At 29.8% G+C, this 13,686-nt stretch overlaps 1 protein-coding gene across 1 annotated transcript; it reads left to right on the top strand.

Annotated features, from left to right (window-relative positions):
• The first annotated feature begins 10,055 nt into the window (after positions 1-10,055).
• On the top strand, positions 10,056-12,100 carry LOC118064541 (uncharacterized). Its single transcript, XM_035079222.1, has 7 exons — positions 10,056-10,076; positions 10,159-10,362; positions 10,558-10,653; positions 10,733-11,095; positions 11,175-11,452; positions 11,543-11,714; positions 11,797-12,100. Exons 3-6 carry the CDS (start codon positions 10,626-10,628, stop codon positions 11,675-11,677), a joined length of 804 nt encoding a protein of 267 aa, XP_034935113.1. The 5' UTR covers positions 10,056-10,076; positions 10,159-10,362; positions 10,558-10,625; the 3' UTR covers positions 11,678-11,714; positions 11,797-12,100.
• The last annotated feature ends 1,586 nt before the right edge of the window (positions 12,101-13,686 follow it).

Genomic DNA, 13,686 nt, shown 5'->3' with positions numbered 1-13,686 from the left:
TTAGATAAAGCAAATAAATCTATATGGATAAAATAGGAGTGTCTGTGTATGATTTTAAGAAAACTACCTCCGACTGATTCCGATAAAGCTTTGCAGACATGAAGAAGAGGATATCAAGAGTAACATAAGCTACTTTTTGTTCACGTAAATTATTTATTGTTTATAACGATTGAATTTGTTGTAAACAATTCAAATCAAAATCTACGTAATGAATTCGAGTTCTTCTAATGAGAAATTCTTTGCCTGCACAAAAAAATTTCTAACCATGTGAAATAAACATAAACGACTGCCGTTTATTCATAACAATTGAATTTTTGAAAAATATGTTTTTTAGTTGACAACTCTTCAATGATTTTGTAATTTTAGTATAATTTTAAGTTCCTCGTTCTGAACAACAATACATATATACGAGCTTACCCACACGGAAATCCAATGTATCCATAATGTATCTGGGAGATATATGAAATACATCCAAAATATATCCAAAATATATCCAGATACAAAAACAATGTATGCGGGATATATTTGGGATATTATACTTTTGGCCGATTTTTATATATCCGGAATATATCCCGTTTATATCCCAGTAATAAAAAAGATATATTTAAGATACTTACAGAATATATCTTATATATATCTACATAAATTTTCGAAATGAAAAAAAAAAATTGAAAAATTTGAAGAAAAGAAAAACTTGTTTTTATTAACTCAATTAATAAATGAAGAAAAATTAATAATAATTTAAACAGCAATAACGACGCACAGAAGTTCTCATTGCTGGCAGTTTGGGAAAACCAGTCATACCTACCTTTTTTTTAGTAGAAGAAAAAAAAAGTTTTTCCTAATTTGTTCAATTTCTTTCCAATTTTCTTCCTTACATCCTTTTCGGAGGGCATTCGTTCGAAGTCGATCTTCTTATCTATTCTCAATATGTTCAAAGAGAATTTACAAAAAATATCTCAACAGTTCTCTACTTGAAATGTAATTGAAAAATCTTATTTTTACTAAAATTATGTATAAATGGATATTTTTATTTTGAAATTCAACATTTAGTAAAAATAACCATAATTAAATTTACAATTTGAGAATTTATTGATGCTCTTAGTTTGAAAGGAGCAATTAATTTCCACAACAAAAAAAGAAATCTATCATTAACAAAACAAGAACAGTGTTGGAAACATTGTTTAAAAAATTAAAAAAAACGTTTTAACAGACATTAAAGGTCCATTTCTTGCCGATTTCTTAACTTGCATAATTTAGTATTTATTGCTGCTCCAAATTTGCTTCTGTTAAATGTGTCAGGGAAACGATACTTCACGATTTCTAAAAGAAGATTTAAACAAAATTATTAAAATTAATTCTTTATCAGACTATTCATTCTTAATTATAGATTATGTATTTAGGGACTTAAGTTATGTATTGTTAGAAATTCGCGTATTATTATACCCGACTTTTAATGAGAAATGTCATTATATTACATTATTGATCTTTGAGTAAATAAACACTATAAATTCTCGCTTTTTTAAGGTAAAAATTATGAGTCAATATTTACGTTTTATTGCATTAACGGCATTTTGAGGAAGCATTCGTTTACGCTCAGCATTGGTTTGAATTTTGCTTCTACCTCCCTTATAATTGCTAATCAATAGATCTTCTAATGGAACAATTGCAAGAAATAGGTTTACTGCCAAACTGGTAAAAGTTTTTTGTTCAAGAGCTGTATCCCATTGCTCTCTATCAATGAGAATATTGCTCCCTTCAACACCTATTTCTATCTGAAAATAAATGTTTATTCATTTATTTTTGTAAACATACGCGATCTAACAGTTTTATTAAAAAGTTTGATTCTTTATTTAATGTTAGTAGAAAACAAAGTTCAATAAACTCATAATCGAAGAAGTATATGCGAAATTGTAGAATTTTTCATTCTTGTAACTAATTATAATAATAATGATTCAAGTAAAAATGTTATAACCGTAAAACTGAATTAAAAATTTGCGAATGTCTTTTATAATTCATAACATAAAGACGCAAACATAATTACTTGATATTGATCAATCGTTCGATCAAGGTCTGGAAATATGATGCAGAAACTTGAGTTATGTGTGACGTTCGAATGAACGTCCCTAATTTATTTAAAATTATAAGAATGGCTAAGGAAGTATTGACAGTCAGATACTAATCTGCTACTGAATCTTTCCTCGACACTGGTAATCGAGGTTTAGTACTAACCAACGTACCAGGTACCCTAGACAATTTCTGTTTATCTATTTGTGTTCTACGTCAGGTAACGAACACGGATTCGGATACATTTATAGTTCAATGAAGGGATGGCCGAAACTACCATATTGCGGTAAAAGAATGAAACTAACGCGAAAATGTGCGTAAGGGTCGTAGGAATATTATTGCAAAAAGTCAGGATCCTAAATGCAAAGGAACCCTTGCAAAAAAAATGCGAAAGAGTGCAAAAATGACTTTTTCCGTAATATCTCGAGAACGGCTGAAAATATGAAGAAAAGTTTCAAGTAAAAGTTGTAGAGAATTAAATTCTCTACAAAAAAGTATTTATACATTTTTTACGTATCTCTTACCGTTTATAAATTATATGCCATCAAAGGGACCGTGGAACGTCGAATTTTTTAAAAAATTTGTTTATATTTTAAAAAAACCAAATCAGAGGGCTTCTTTATTACTCTGACAATATTTTCAAAGGTAATGAGCTTTTCATTAATTAATATTAATTTGAAAATTTCAAATTAATTTTTTTTATATTTAATCGAATTGAATTTTTTTTTTCTCTTCCATTCGATTCAGCGTAAAATTTACGATACAGTATGCTCTTTTACTTGGATTTCCATTTTAATCCATGTGAGATAGATGAAAAAAATGAATTGGGGGACTTTTTATTCCTTACGTTACTGCCGCTGAGAGAGAACGACATATCTCTCCTTTTCATTCGCACTCATTACATTTTTCTGCACATGCGCGGCGCATAGAAAAGTGTAAGTACGAGAGAGAACGGCAGTTTCTTCCGTTTCACTTGCACTCACTATATTTTTATACACCTGCGGAGTACACTACAAAATATAAGTGCGAGTGAGATCGCATACTCCTCTAAATAGTGGAAGCGCAAAAGATAGAAAAGGGCCCATTGAATCCTACTGTAAACATATAAAATTTTATTACTGCTATTATTCTATATGAATGGTCAGCAGCTATGGACATTTTTGGTTTTGAGTCGAAAATGCTTTTTGACTCAAGTATGAAATCTGTAAAAATTTTTCTAAGTTTTTTAAATATTTAAAGTATGGAAAATTGAGTGAAAAAAAGTAATAATTTTTATATATACAGATCGATAGAGAATTTAATTCTCTACAACTTTTACTTGAAACTTTTCTTCATATTTCCAGCCGTTCTCGAGATATTACGGAAAAAGTCATTTTTGCACTCTTTCGCATTTTTTTGCAAGGGTTCCTTTGCATTTAGGATCCTGACTTTTTGCAAAAATATTCCTACGACCCTTACGCACATTTTCGCGTTAGTTTCATTCGTTTACCGCAATATGGTAGTTTCGGCCATCCCTTCATTGGACTATTATAGTCTCGAGAAACTTAGAGATATTCTTTCAAGGTTTTCTTTAAATAAAATAAGGATTGATTTTAATAAGGTTTATTTTATACGGTTCCCAAAACAAAGATAGGATATATTATATTAATAGAACAATAATAATAAAAGTTTCAGTTACCAGTAAATTCCTTATGGGGAAAGTGTCACTTTGGTTAATTTAGTTAGCACAATCAAGACTCTAGGTATGATTGACTCAGACTTTGTATCCCACCTACCAGTCCAAGACCGAAGTATGGCCCTAGTAATTAGGTTGAGCCTACTCTGGATTCACTTATTTTATTTAGGGGAAATATTGTGGATTCTATCTTCAACCTTACTTTGAAGCAAAGTTATACAGCTCCTAAAGTAAGTTCTACGAAGCAGAGTTATACAGCTCCTGTAGAGTGTTGAGAAATATAAAGGAAATTGGAAAATAGGTTAATAGTGAATCTGAGCCTCTGGAGAAGACTGACAATCAGAATACAAGAGTCAACGCCAGAAATTAGACTGATTATTCCCTAAAAAGTGGCCCTTTTTTATCAATTGAGGCCCACTCACACATGATATTATGGGGTATATGTTTATGAGTCTTGATTGTATTAGTATGTAGACGTGGAACTTTAGTCGTGGCGTTTTTGACGTCAAGAAATTTTCACATCTATTATTTTGTAAGATCGTAGATAAGCTAACATGATAAAATCTCGTCCCTTATCTATTGTTTCATGAATAACAATTATGGCTCTATAGGGTCTTATAGTTAACTTTAATTGTTACTGATGGTAAAATAGATTTCTTCCTTTTAAATGGACGAGAAATCATCCATTTTTACGGTTGTGACACATGGAAAAATGGGTAAATTTTGATTCAACTGTATCTATTCGACTTCTTCGTTCAGTTATGCCTACATAAATTAAAGGGAAAAACATCAAATAATCGAAATTTGAATCTTTCGAGCCTATTCATCAGTTTAACGGAATTTTAATTATTCAACAAAATTATTTATTTATTAAAAATATCATTACCGTTTGACATTCGTAATCCTCTTGCAGCATTTAGTATGTTAGAAGAAACAACCGTTGTTTCTTTTCTTTTTCTAACTTGACTTTGATCAATTGTGCCATTCGCTTTATCAATAGGATGATTTTCCTCAAGAAAAATTCACAATATTATTAAATTAGTTGACTAAAATGTTAAAGCATTGGGAAAAAGTATCGAGTAGTCTGACAAAGAATTATTTGGTTCAAGTAAATTACTGATTATGTATTAGTTAAATATGTATTTATTCGTGTTAGTGATTTACTTGAAAGTTATATTTTTTTTTCCAATGCAACATTCTAAGAAATTTTTAATATTGTAATTACTTCGTTATGATCATTGAAGGACCGTGAGCGACAAAGAGATTTAGAGCGTTGAGCAGATTCTATAGATCGATGAGATGATGACTGACGTACTATAGAATTTCTATGAGACGGTGGAGAACGACGAGGTGTTTGAGACCGATGAGACGATCGAGAGCGGTGGGCTGTTTGATAACGGTTTGATTTTGAGTGTTCATGCCTCTTATGGCTTCTTGAGGAACTGTGAGGTGATGAAACTCTTTTATGTTTAAAGTGATGATGAGATCTTGATCGAGAACGTGATCTTCGTTTCGATTTAGATTTTGAATGAAAATCTTTCGAATCATTTTTGTTTGAAACAATAAATTTCGATGATGGTTTCAACATTAATTTTTTCATATGATCTTCCAATTCTTTTTGCCTTGCTATAAGGAAATAAATCATACAAATTTTGAAAGCAATAATTAACAAAATTTATAGCGAGAAAAACGCATTCGAAGAAGTTCTATTGATAACAAAAAATAAAAACAAAATTTTCGACAGTAATCTATTGGACATCGAGCGTAGCGGCGAATACTCGGCGCCGAACACATACCCTAGAGAGAAATATCAACTAAAAAAAACCCATATAAAGTTCTTTTTCGTTTGTCTTGCAGGAAACATATTTTGACTCGAATAATGAGCATCTAAATGAATCTGTAAATTTTAGTGAACAAGATATAGATGAACATCAATACAACAAAGATGAATATGAAAATAAATCTGTAAATGTTTTTGAACAAGATATAGATAAGCATCAACACAATAAAGATGAATTTGTAAATATTTTCGAGCAAGATATGACTGAACATCACGATAACGAAGATGAACAGAGTTGTTCTTTTATTGGTAATTCTGAAAACGTGCAGGATGAGAGTGATCGGTGGTCATTTACGAATGATTTTAAAGATGTAGAGAATGAGTGTAGTGATTCCCAACCTTTACATAAAAAATATTCTTACGAATTTCTTCGAAAAGTTTTACCTATACTTGCACTCAAATTGAAATATAATTTAGTTTTTGAAGCTTGCCCTGAAATTGCTGATATAGTAAATACTTTCTCCAATTCTTTTGGAAATATTTCTGTTTATCATTTTGAAGAAATCAGTAAATTATTTTCAACTCCAATGAATACTCATCATTTATGTCCTGAATGCCACTGTTACGTAGGCCCACAACCAAATACGAAATGTGTTAACAACGAAAAACTATGTTGTTATGCATGTAACACAAATTTTGATTTTAAAAAGAATCTTGAAACTCCAGGTTATTTTTTCACGTAAATCCCATTAGAAAATCAGCTCGAGCGTTTGTGTGAGAAATATCATGACAAGATGGTCGATTCAATATCAAGAAAGATGAAATGAACTACCTCCTAAAATAAGAAGAAAAAACGTTATGCTCGTTAGTTTATGGTTTGGTAAAGGGTAACTTTCTACTAATGAATAATTGAAACCATTGGTTACTGAGTGTCAAGATTTATATAAATTAGGCTTTACTTATACGAACAATGGAGTTTCATACACAAAAAAATGTCAAGTTTTAAATATTATCGCAGATTCAATTGACCGACCAAGGTTGAGGTGTAGAACTCAATTTAACGGTGACAACGGTTGTGGTTTGTGTTTAAATTCTGCAGAAACAGTAAAAACAAATAATAGCCGTAAAAGAATATACCAAATTACTGAATCAAAACCATTTGGTGATGGTCTTCGCAATCATAATGATACATTAATCCACTGTGTGAGAGAAATAAAAGGAATGAAGAAAAAATCTATTCTGTGCGACATACCAAATTTTAACATCATCAATAACTTAGACGTTGATTGGATGCACTGTGTGGCATTAGGTGTTTGTAAGCAGTGTTGTAATCTCTGGTTCGATAGTTGTAATCATAGAGAAGATTTTTATTTTTATCCATTTCTGAAGACGTTTGATCAAATCTTGTGTTCTTATCGACCGACCTCAAAATTATCTCGGACACCAAGACCGATGTCTGATCGTCATTATTGGAAGGCTCATGAGTTTGTGGCATGGTTATTATATTATAGTTTGCCAATAATGAACTCAATGATTCCTAATAAACAAGAATATACAAGCACTGGAGTCTTTTAGTAGATAGCGTTTCAATTTTGTTAAAATCTTCAATTCTTAAATCAGAAATACATTATGCAAACCAATGCTTGATTAAGTTCATTGCAGGAGTTAGAGAATTATATAGAGAAAATCATCTAACATTCAACGTTCATCTATTAGCACATTTACCTGCAAGTGTATTAAATTGGGAACCGTTGTGGACTCATAGTGCCTTTACATATCCCGAGTAGAATTTATTTTAGGCATGCCTAAATACCCATCAGGCCCTTATTGGGAATTGGATGGGTTAGCATAAATTAGGCATTCCCAACCTATGCCTAATGAAATTGTTATTTGGGTATTATAGGGATAGCCTAAAATTTGCCCAATTTTGCTATGCCTAATAACTTACCAACTACAACCTTATTAACTTTCCTAACTTTATGTGTAAGTCGTGCACTGATAAAGAAATGTTTATTAGGACCAAATTAGGATTCCTCAAACTACACCTAAATTCGGTTCATTTTATGTTAGCCTATAAATGATAATAATAGATCTGACTCAGAAACAGAAGTGCTTAATAACAATAATAATTTTATAGAACCACCAGATGATCTTGATGATCTTCGTAAGTAGGCTTTATTGGATCCACCAATATCCCATACTAGATTAGAGGCATTGATGAATATTTTGAGAAGAACGGCTTACCCAACTCTTCCAAAGAACGCAAAAACATTTTTGAATACCACTTCTGTCGATTATAAAATAGAAAGTTTCGATGGTGTCGACGAGTTTGTGTATTTTGGAATAAAAAATAATCTCCAATTGTGTATTAACAGTAATATTCATAGAAATAATAAGGTTGAATTAATGTTTAACATTGATGGCCTACCATTATTCAAATCAACAAATAAACAGATCTGGCCGATATTGTGTAAAATATTTCATTCTCCAGATATTTACAAACCGTTTATCGTAGCAATTTATTGTGGAAATAGTAAACCTACAGATATTAACTAAAGGTCATGGTGGATACAGTGCTTGTGAACGATGTACAGTGCGTGGAGAACGATATAATAAAAGAACAGTTTATTTTGTGAATGCAGAAACTACTTTAAGAACAGATGAATCATTTCGCCTTCAGAGTGATCGTAATCATCATAATGGAGTGTCACCTTTAATAAATATCAATCCGAAAATTGATTTAATAAAAACTTTTGTATTGGACTCAATGCACTTGCTTAGCCTAGGAGTGATGAAGAAACTTCTGGAGTACTGGATCGACGGAAAAATCAACAAACAACATAAAATAAGTCAAAACTCGAAAGCAAGATTATCTAATTTGCTAGAAAAGGTTAAAGTCCCTGATGAATTTCAGCGAAGTACAAGATCTTTGACCGAGTTTCATAAATTTAAAGCAAATGAGTTTAGCTTTCTTTTGTTATACAGTGAGCCTATTATCTTCAAGGGCATTCTGGCTACAGAAGTCTATCAACACTTTTTACTCTTGCATGTGGCATGCAGAATTTTATCATCAAATAAGCTAGTTGAGAATAGATGTAGATACGCTCGATATTTATTATCAGTGTTTGTAACTACTGGTGCAATTTTATATAAGCCTGAATTTCTTATTGGAATAGTACATAACCTTACACATCTTACTGACGATGTAGAACATATGGGTTGTTCTTTACCAGAAATTTCTGCACATCCATTTGAAAACAAATTAGGAAGAATAAAAAATCTTCGCAGTGGTAATAAGCCTCTAGCTCAATTGTGTCGTAGGCTTCATGAAATATCAGAAGTTGAAAGTAACAGCATTAATATAGAACCAAATATTGTTATCGTAAGGCAATTGAAACCAGATGATTCTGGGAGGATAACTATCAAACGTATAAAATATAAAAAAATTATATTAACGACGAAGCCACCTGACAATACGGTATTATTAAAAGATGAACGACTACTGCAAATTTCCAATATATATATACCTCCAATGGTGACGTAGCTTCGATACGTTTTGTAGGTCAAATATTAAGAAAGCGAAAAGATGCCTTCAAATATCCTTGTCCATCTAGAGATTTTCAAATATGGAATGTAAGTATACATAATACACGAGTTGTTGATTTAGAACTAATTAAAATAGACAAAAAAATGATTTGTCTAGATTTTAGCAATGAAAATAAAGAAAAAATGTATGTTTTTCCTTTATTACATATGTAACAATTTTAAGTAATATAAGTGTTGATTGTTGTGAAAGTGTTGAACAATCGAGTTTATTAGAAAAATGTAATAAGATACATGTGATATAAATAGTTATTTATTCCGTTGAATTGATAGACATCGCTTGCAAGTGACGCTTCCAGTCGTGCTAAGAAATTGTAAACAAACATACTAATCTAGTGTTTTTATTGGATAACGAACAGTGTGGTTTATAATATAGACGTTAACGAATGTTTCTTTGTGTTTCTTCTAAATATTTCTTTGTGTTCTTTATCATCAAGTCGAATGTTGTGTAGAAAATAGTTGCCACATTGAAGCTCGTCATTTGGTGTTTAGTTCTTAAAGAAGATTATTCTGTTCAGTAAAGCGATTCAGTAAATTAGTTACATCCACAAATAAGTAACTAAAAAGTGATTGATAAAATTTATATTGATTTGATTGATAAAAAGTGATTGAAAGTAAAAAAGTGATTGACAAAATTTATATTGATTTGATTGATAAAAAGTGATTGATAAAAATTAAAAATGTCAGACAGTGCAGATGATAATAATATTCGAAGTTACAAATACAGACTAGTAGTATTTGTCACGCAAAAGAAAAAAAAGAGAATAGAAATAGATATCATTCCCAGTAATTGGATTTTTTGGGATAGTTCAAGTAATACTTTGCAGTGCAAATATATGCCTAGACCCTACAGTGAAGAAAAAAAGATAGTTTTATCAAAAATGATAAAAAATTGTGAAACGCCACATAGTGATTGGCCACATTATTAAATTGAATTCAGGGGTAGAGCAAGTAGGTATCTTTTCACTTCTTAAATTTTGCTAACATTATTATACCGAAGGATTAAATATGATTGTTATAATTTTTTTTACAGAAACTTATTCTGAAGCTCAAAAATTAGTTTCAGAATTAGAATATAAACCATACGTTTACTCTACAGAAAATGAGAGTTCAGCTATTAAAAAGGCTGATGAAGATCGTGAATTTTTTAAAAACCGAACGGTACCGAAACATTTTGCTACAAAAATTTTGAATAACGTCTGTAATGATTTAAATGGGAACTTCGATTCAAATATTGGTAATGAACTTTATCAAATTATATTTCTTTTTATTAGAGTAATCAATTTTTGAGAAATTTATATTGAAGTTATAATTCCAAAAGCTTATTGAACGTTAATAAATAAATAACGATTAGAAATTATCAATGTAACTAAAAAATTATTTTATGTTCGAAGTTTTGAAAATTTTCATGATTATTCATTTTTTTCTATAGGAATAGATAATTTATTATCCAAAAGTGGAAGCAGTTCAAAGGACTATAAAAAAAAAGACAAGGAATCTATGAAGCGTAAAAGATCTTTCAAAAAACGTAAGCAGCCACCCTTTAATATTTTTTCATAAATTGAATACTTCAATACTTACTTAATATTGAATATTATTATATACAGTGCACAAATCTAAATTATCAAGAACTAGTTCGGGCTCTGATAAAAGTTCCGATGATACAAGTATAGATGAAAATAAGAAAAGAAGAAAGCCTGCAAACTTAAAAAATAAGCAATCAAAATCAGCTGATGGAAAAACACAAAAAAGAGCAAGTTCAAGTTCTGATAGTATAAGTTTAGATGAAAATATAAGAACAAGGAAGCCTAAAAATAGTAAAAATCGGAGTCCAGGATCACAGGAAAGGAAAACAAAAAAAACAACTCGTATTTCAATAAGCTCTAGTGGCGAAAATGATACAGGGTTTTTTAAATCAAGTACATCAGATAATATCAAAAATAACAAATTAGAAGATAATAATAAATGTGGTGAGTTTTTATAGTAAATACATAAACTGTAGATTGTATTTTGTGAATGTAAAATTTTAAGTTAATAATTTTTTCACAGAAAATTCTTGTTGTATTCATGAGAAAACTTTGAAATCATTGGAATTTAAAATAGACACAGTGATTAGCAACTACCATTCACTCAGTAAACAAATAGGTACACAAAACAGCCTGATCATTGACTTGAAAAATTCATTCCAAGCTCAAAATATGAGTCAATATTACATAATGAGTGATGGTGAAGAAAGTAACCCGAACGTGAAGCTTCCCTGTCAAACGAAAGAAATTTTCGATCAGCTAGAAGAGGCATTGAAAGATAAGGATTATAATAGCAAAATGGTAAATTTTTATACTATTTTTTGCTCTGTATGTTATATGTTCTATAAAATTATATAAAAGTAAAATAAAAAATATATATCTTAATTTCAGATACGTAAATTTTTAAGAATGATGAACAAAGAATTACCTATTGTCAAAAATACATCAGCAATGATAAAACATTGTCTAAGTCGAGATCTTGCTCTACAATTTAATTTATTAAAACCAAATGATAAAAAAAAATGAGTATTCAGCAGTACAAATCTGTACAAAGTTATAAAAAGTACGTTTTAATTAATTACTTGATAAAGATATGTACATAATTTTTTTTCAACAGAAATTAAAAAAAATTTTTTTCTTCATAGATGTGCTCATTAAATGTCATTCACATTCTAATGAAGATGAGTTACCAGATCACGTCATCAATGAGGCTATAGCATCTGTACTTTACCATGCTCGAGATTGGGGAGGTTTTCGAAGCATACGAGCATCGAAAAAAAATCAACAAACCAAGATTCCAGTAATCTTACACAAAGCGATAAATAAATATTCTTTCGTTAATTTTCTCTTTTGAAATATTCAAGAAATGTGGAATTTTGTTTCAGTATAATTCAAGTGTTCATCTGTGTGTAATTTTTATAATTATAATTTTAATTTTCTAAATATATAATATTTATTCAGTAACAAGTGATATTCATAATAATAAGCAAGTTAAAGAATTTTGTTTTTTATACCGTATTAATTTTAATATTATTTCTTCAATAACAATGTTCATTTCAAATATAAACATTTTTTATTTATTAAAAATTAACATTCTTAATAATATAATAGTAATTTTCATACGTATTATATTAACTATTTTGTATTTAATGCATTTACATAAATGATTCCGAATATACGTCTAAGTTTCAATATTTTTAGAGGTGACAATTTATTTAGAATTCCCAAAAATTTCCTTAATTAGGCTTTCCGCATCTCACTCCAATTGGGACAAGCGTTACATTCCCAATGTGGGCCCAATGTGATATCCCGTTTGGTGCCTAACTTGAATTTAGGAAAACCGAAATGGGTGCGAACTGTTTCCCAAGAATAAATTCTACTCGGGATGAGGATTATAATCAAGTTGTAAAAAATTATGTAAACAGCTCTAATAATGTCCCGTCCCAAATTTGCTTCTCTTTTCAAATGAATTCAGCAGTCATTAATTTGGAACAATATTGTGACAACTACACATCTTCAAAAGAAAAATATTTGATACATCAGATATTGAATCGGGATCATCTGCCTAAATCTTCAGTTTCTATTCATAATATCCATCTACTTGGATCTCCTGTAAATTTAAATAATGACAGAGTAAAGTTTTTTGAATCTGTTATTTATCGTAGTGGAATTAAAATTGATAAGGATGAATTCATTAGTTTCTATTCTAGAGCAATCATTAATCGGCAACAAATACAAAGTACATCTTATATAAGATCCAAAAAACACGATAATTCTAATGTTTTGCTATTGAATAATACAATATTTAAGATTGAAATATTTATTTTAATCAAATCACGAAATAGTTTGGAATGTTATGCCATTTGGAGGTTTTTTGAGAAAATACATAATCCTTCAAAAGATCATAATTGTAGATTCACATATTTAGTAGAATTAAATGAGTTAAGCGATCAAAGTGTATCAATAGTAAATGTATTAGAGATAAATGAGTTAATTATGGTTTTAGATTCTCCGTTTTTAAATAATCCTGTTGGATGTGTACAATTAAATCATCATGAATGTTTAAAATGCATTTTTTTTCTATTGTTACTATTACGTTCATTTACAACTTGTAAAGCAATTCGTGTAAATAATTATTACATAACACAATAATAAATTATATTCAATATTCTAATCTGTATGATTCACTTCCATGATTAAAGTAAGCACATTTAATTATGATTTCATCTACATTTTGATGTATTACATTTTTTGTAAATAATACCTGCACAAAGTTTAAATAAATTTTAATAATGATGAGTCTATAGGAGAATATAATCTATGAGACGTGATGCACATCCAAGGTACTCAATGGACTAGACAAGTCATTCAATTTTGATAATAACAGGTTACTGCATCATACATGTGAACAATGTTTTCTCGCGAAAATATCACCTGCAGGATCTCAACTATCATCACTAGAGTTTGACGTCGTCCAAAGCAGTGAGTTGTTAATGTGTTTGTTGACACTGATATGGCCGAACTCAGGAAAAAGA

Source organism: Chelonus insularis, unplaced genomic scaffold, assembly GCF_013357705.1.
Source record: "Chelonus insularis isolate UGA/USDA-ARS -01 unplaced genomic scaffold, ASM1335770v1 contig_23_pilon, whole genome shotgun sequence".
NCBI lineage: Eukaryota > Metazoa > Arthropoda > Insecta > Hymenoptera > Braconidae > Chelonus > Chelonus insularis.
The sequence above is the reverse complement of the archived record's forward strand: the minus strand, read 5'-3'. Positions and strand labels throughout refer to the sequence as shown.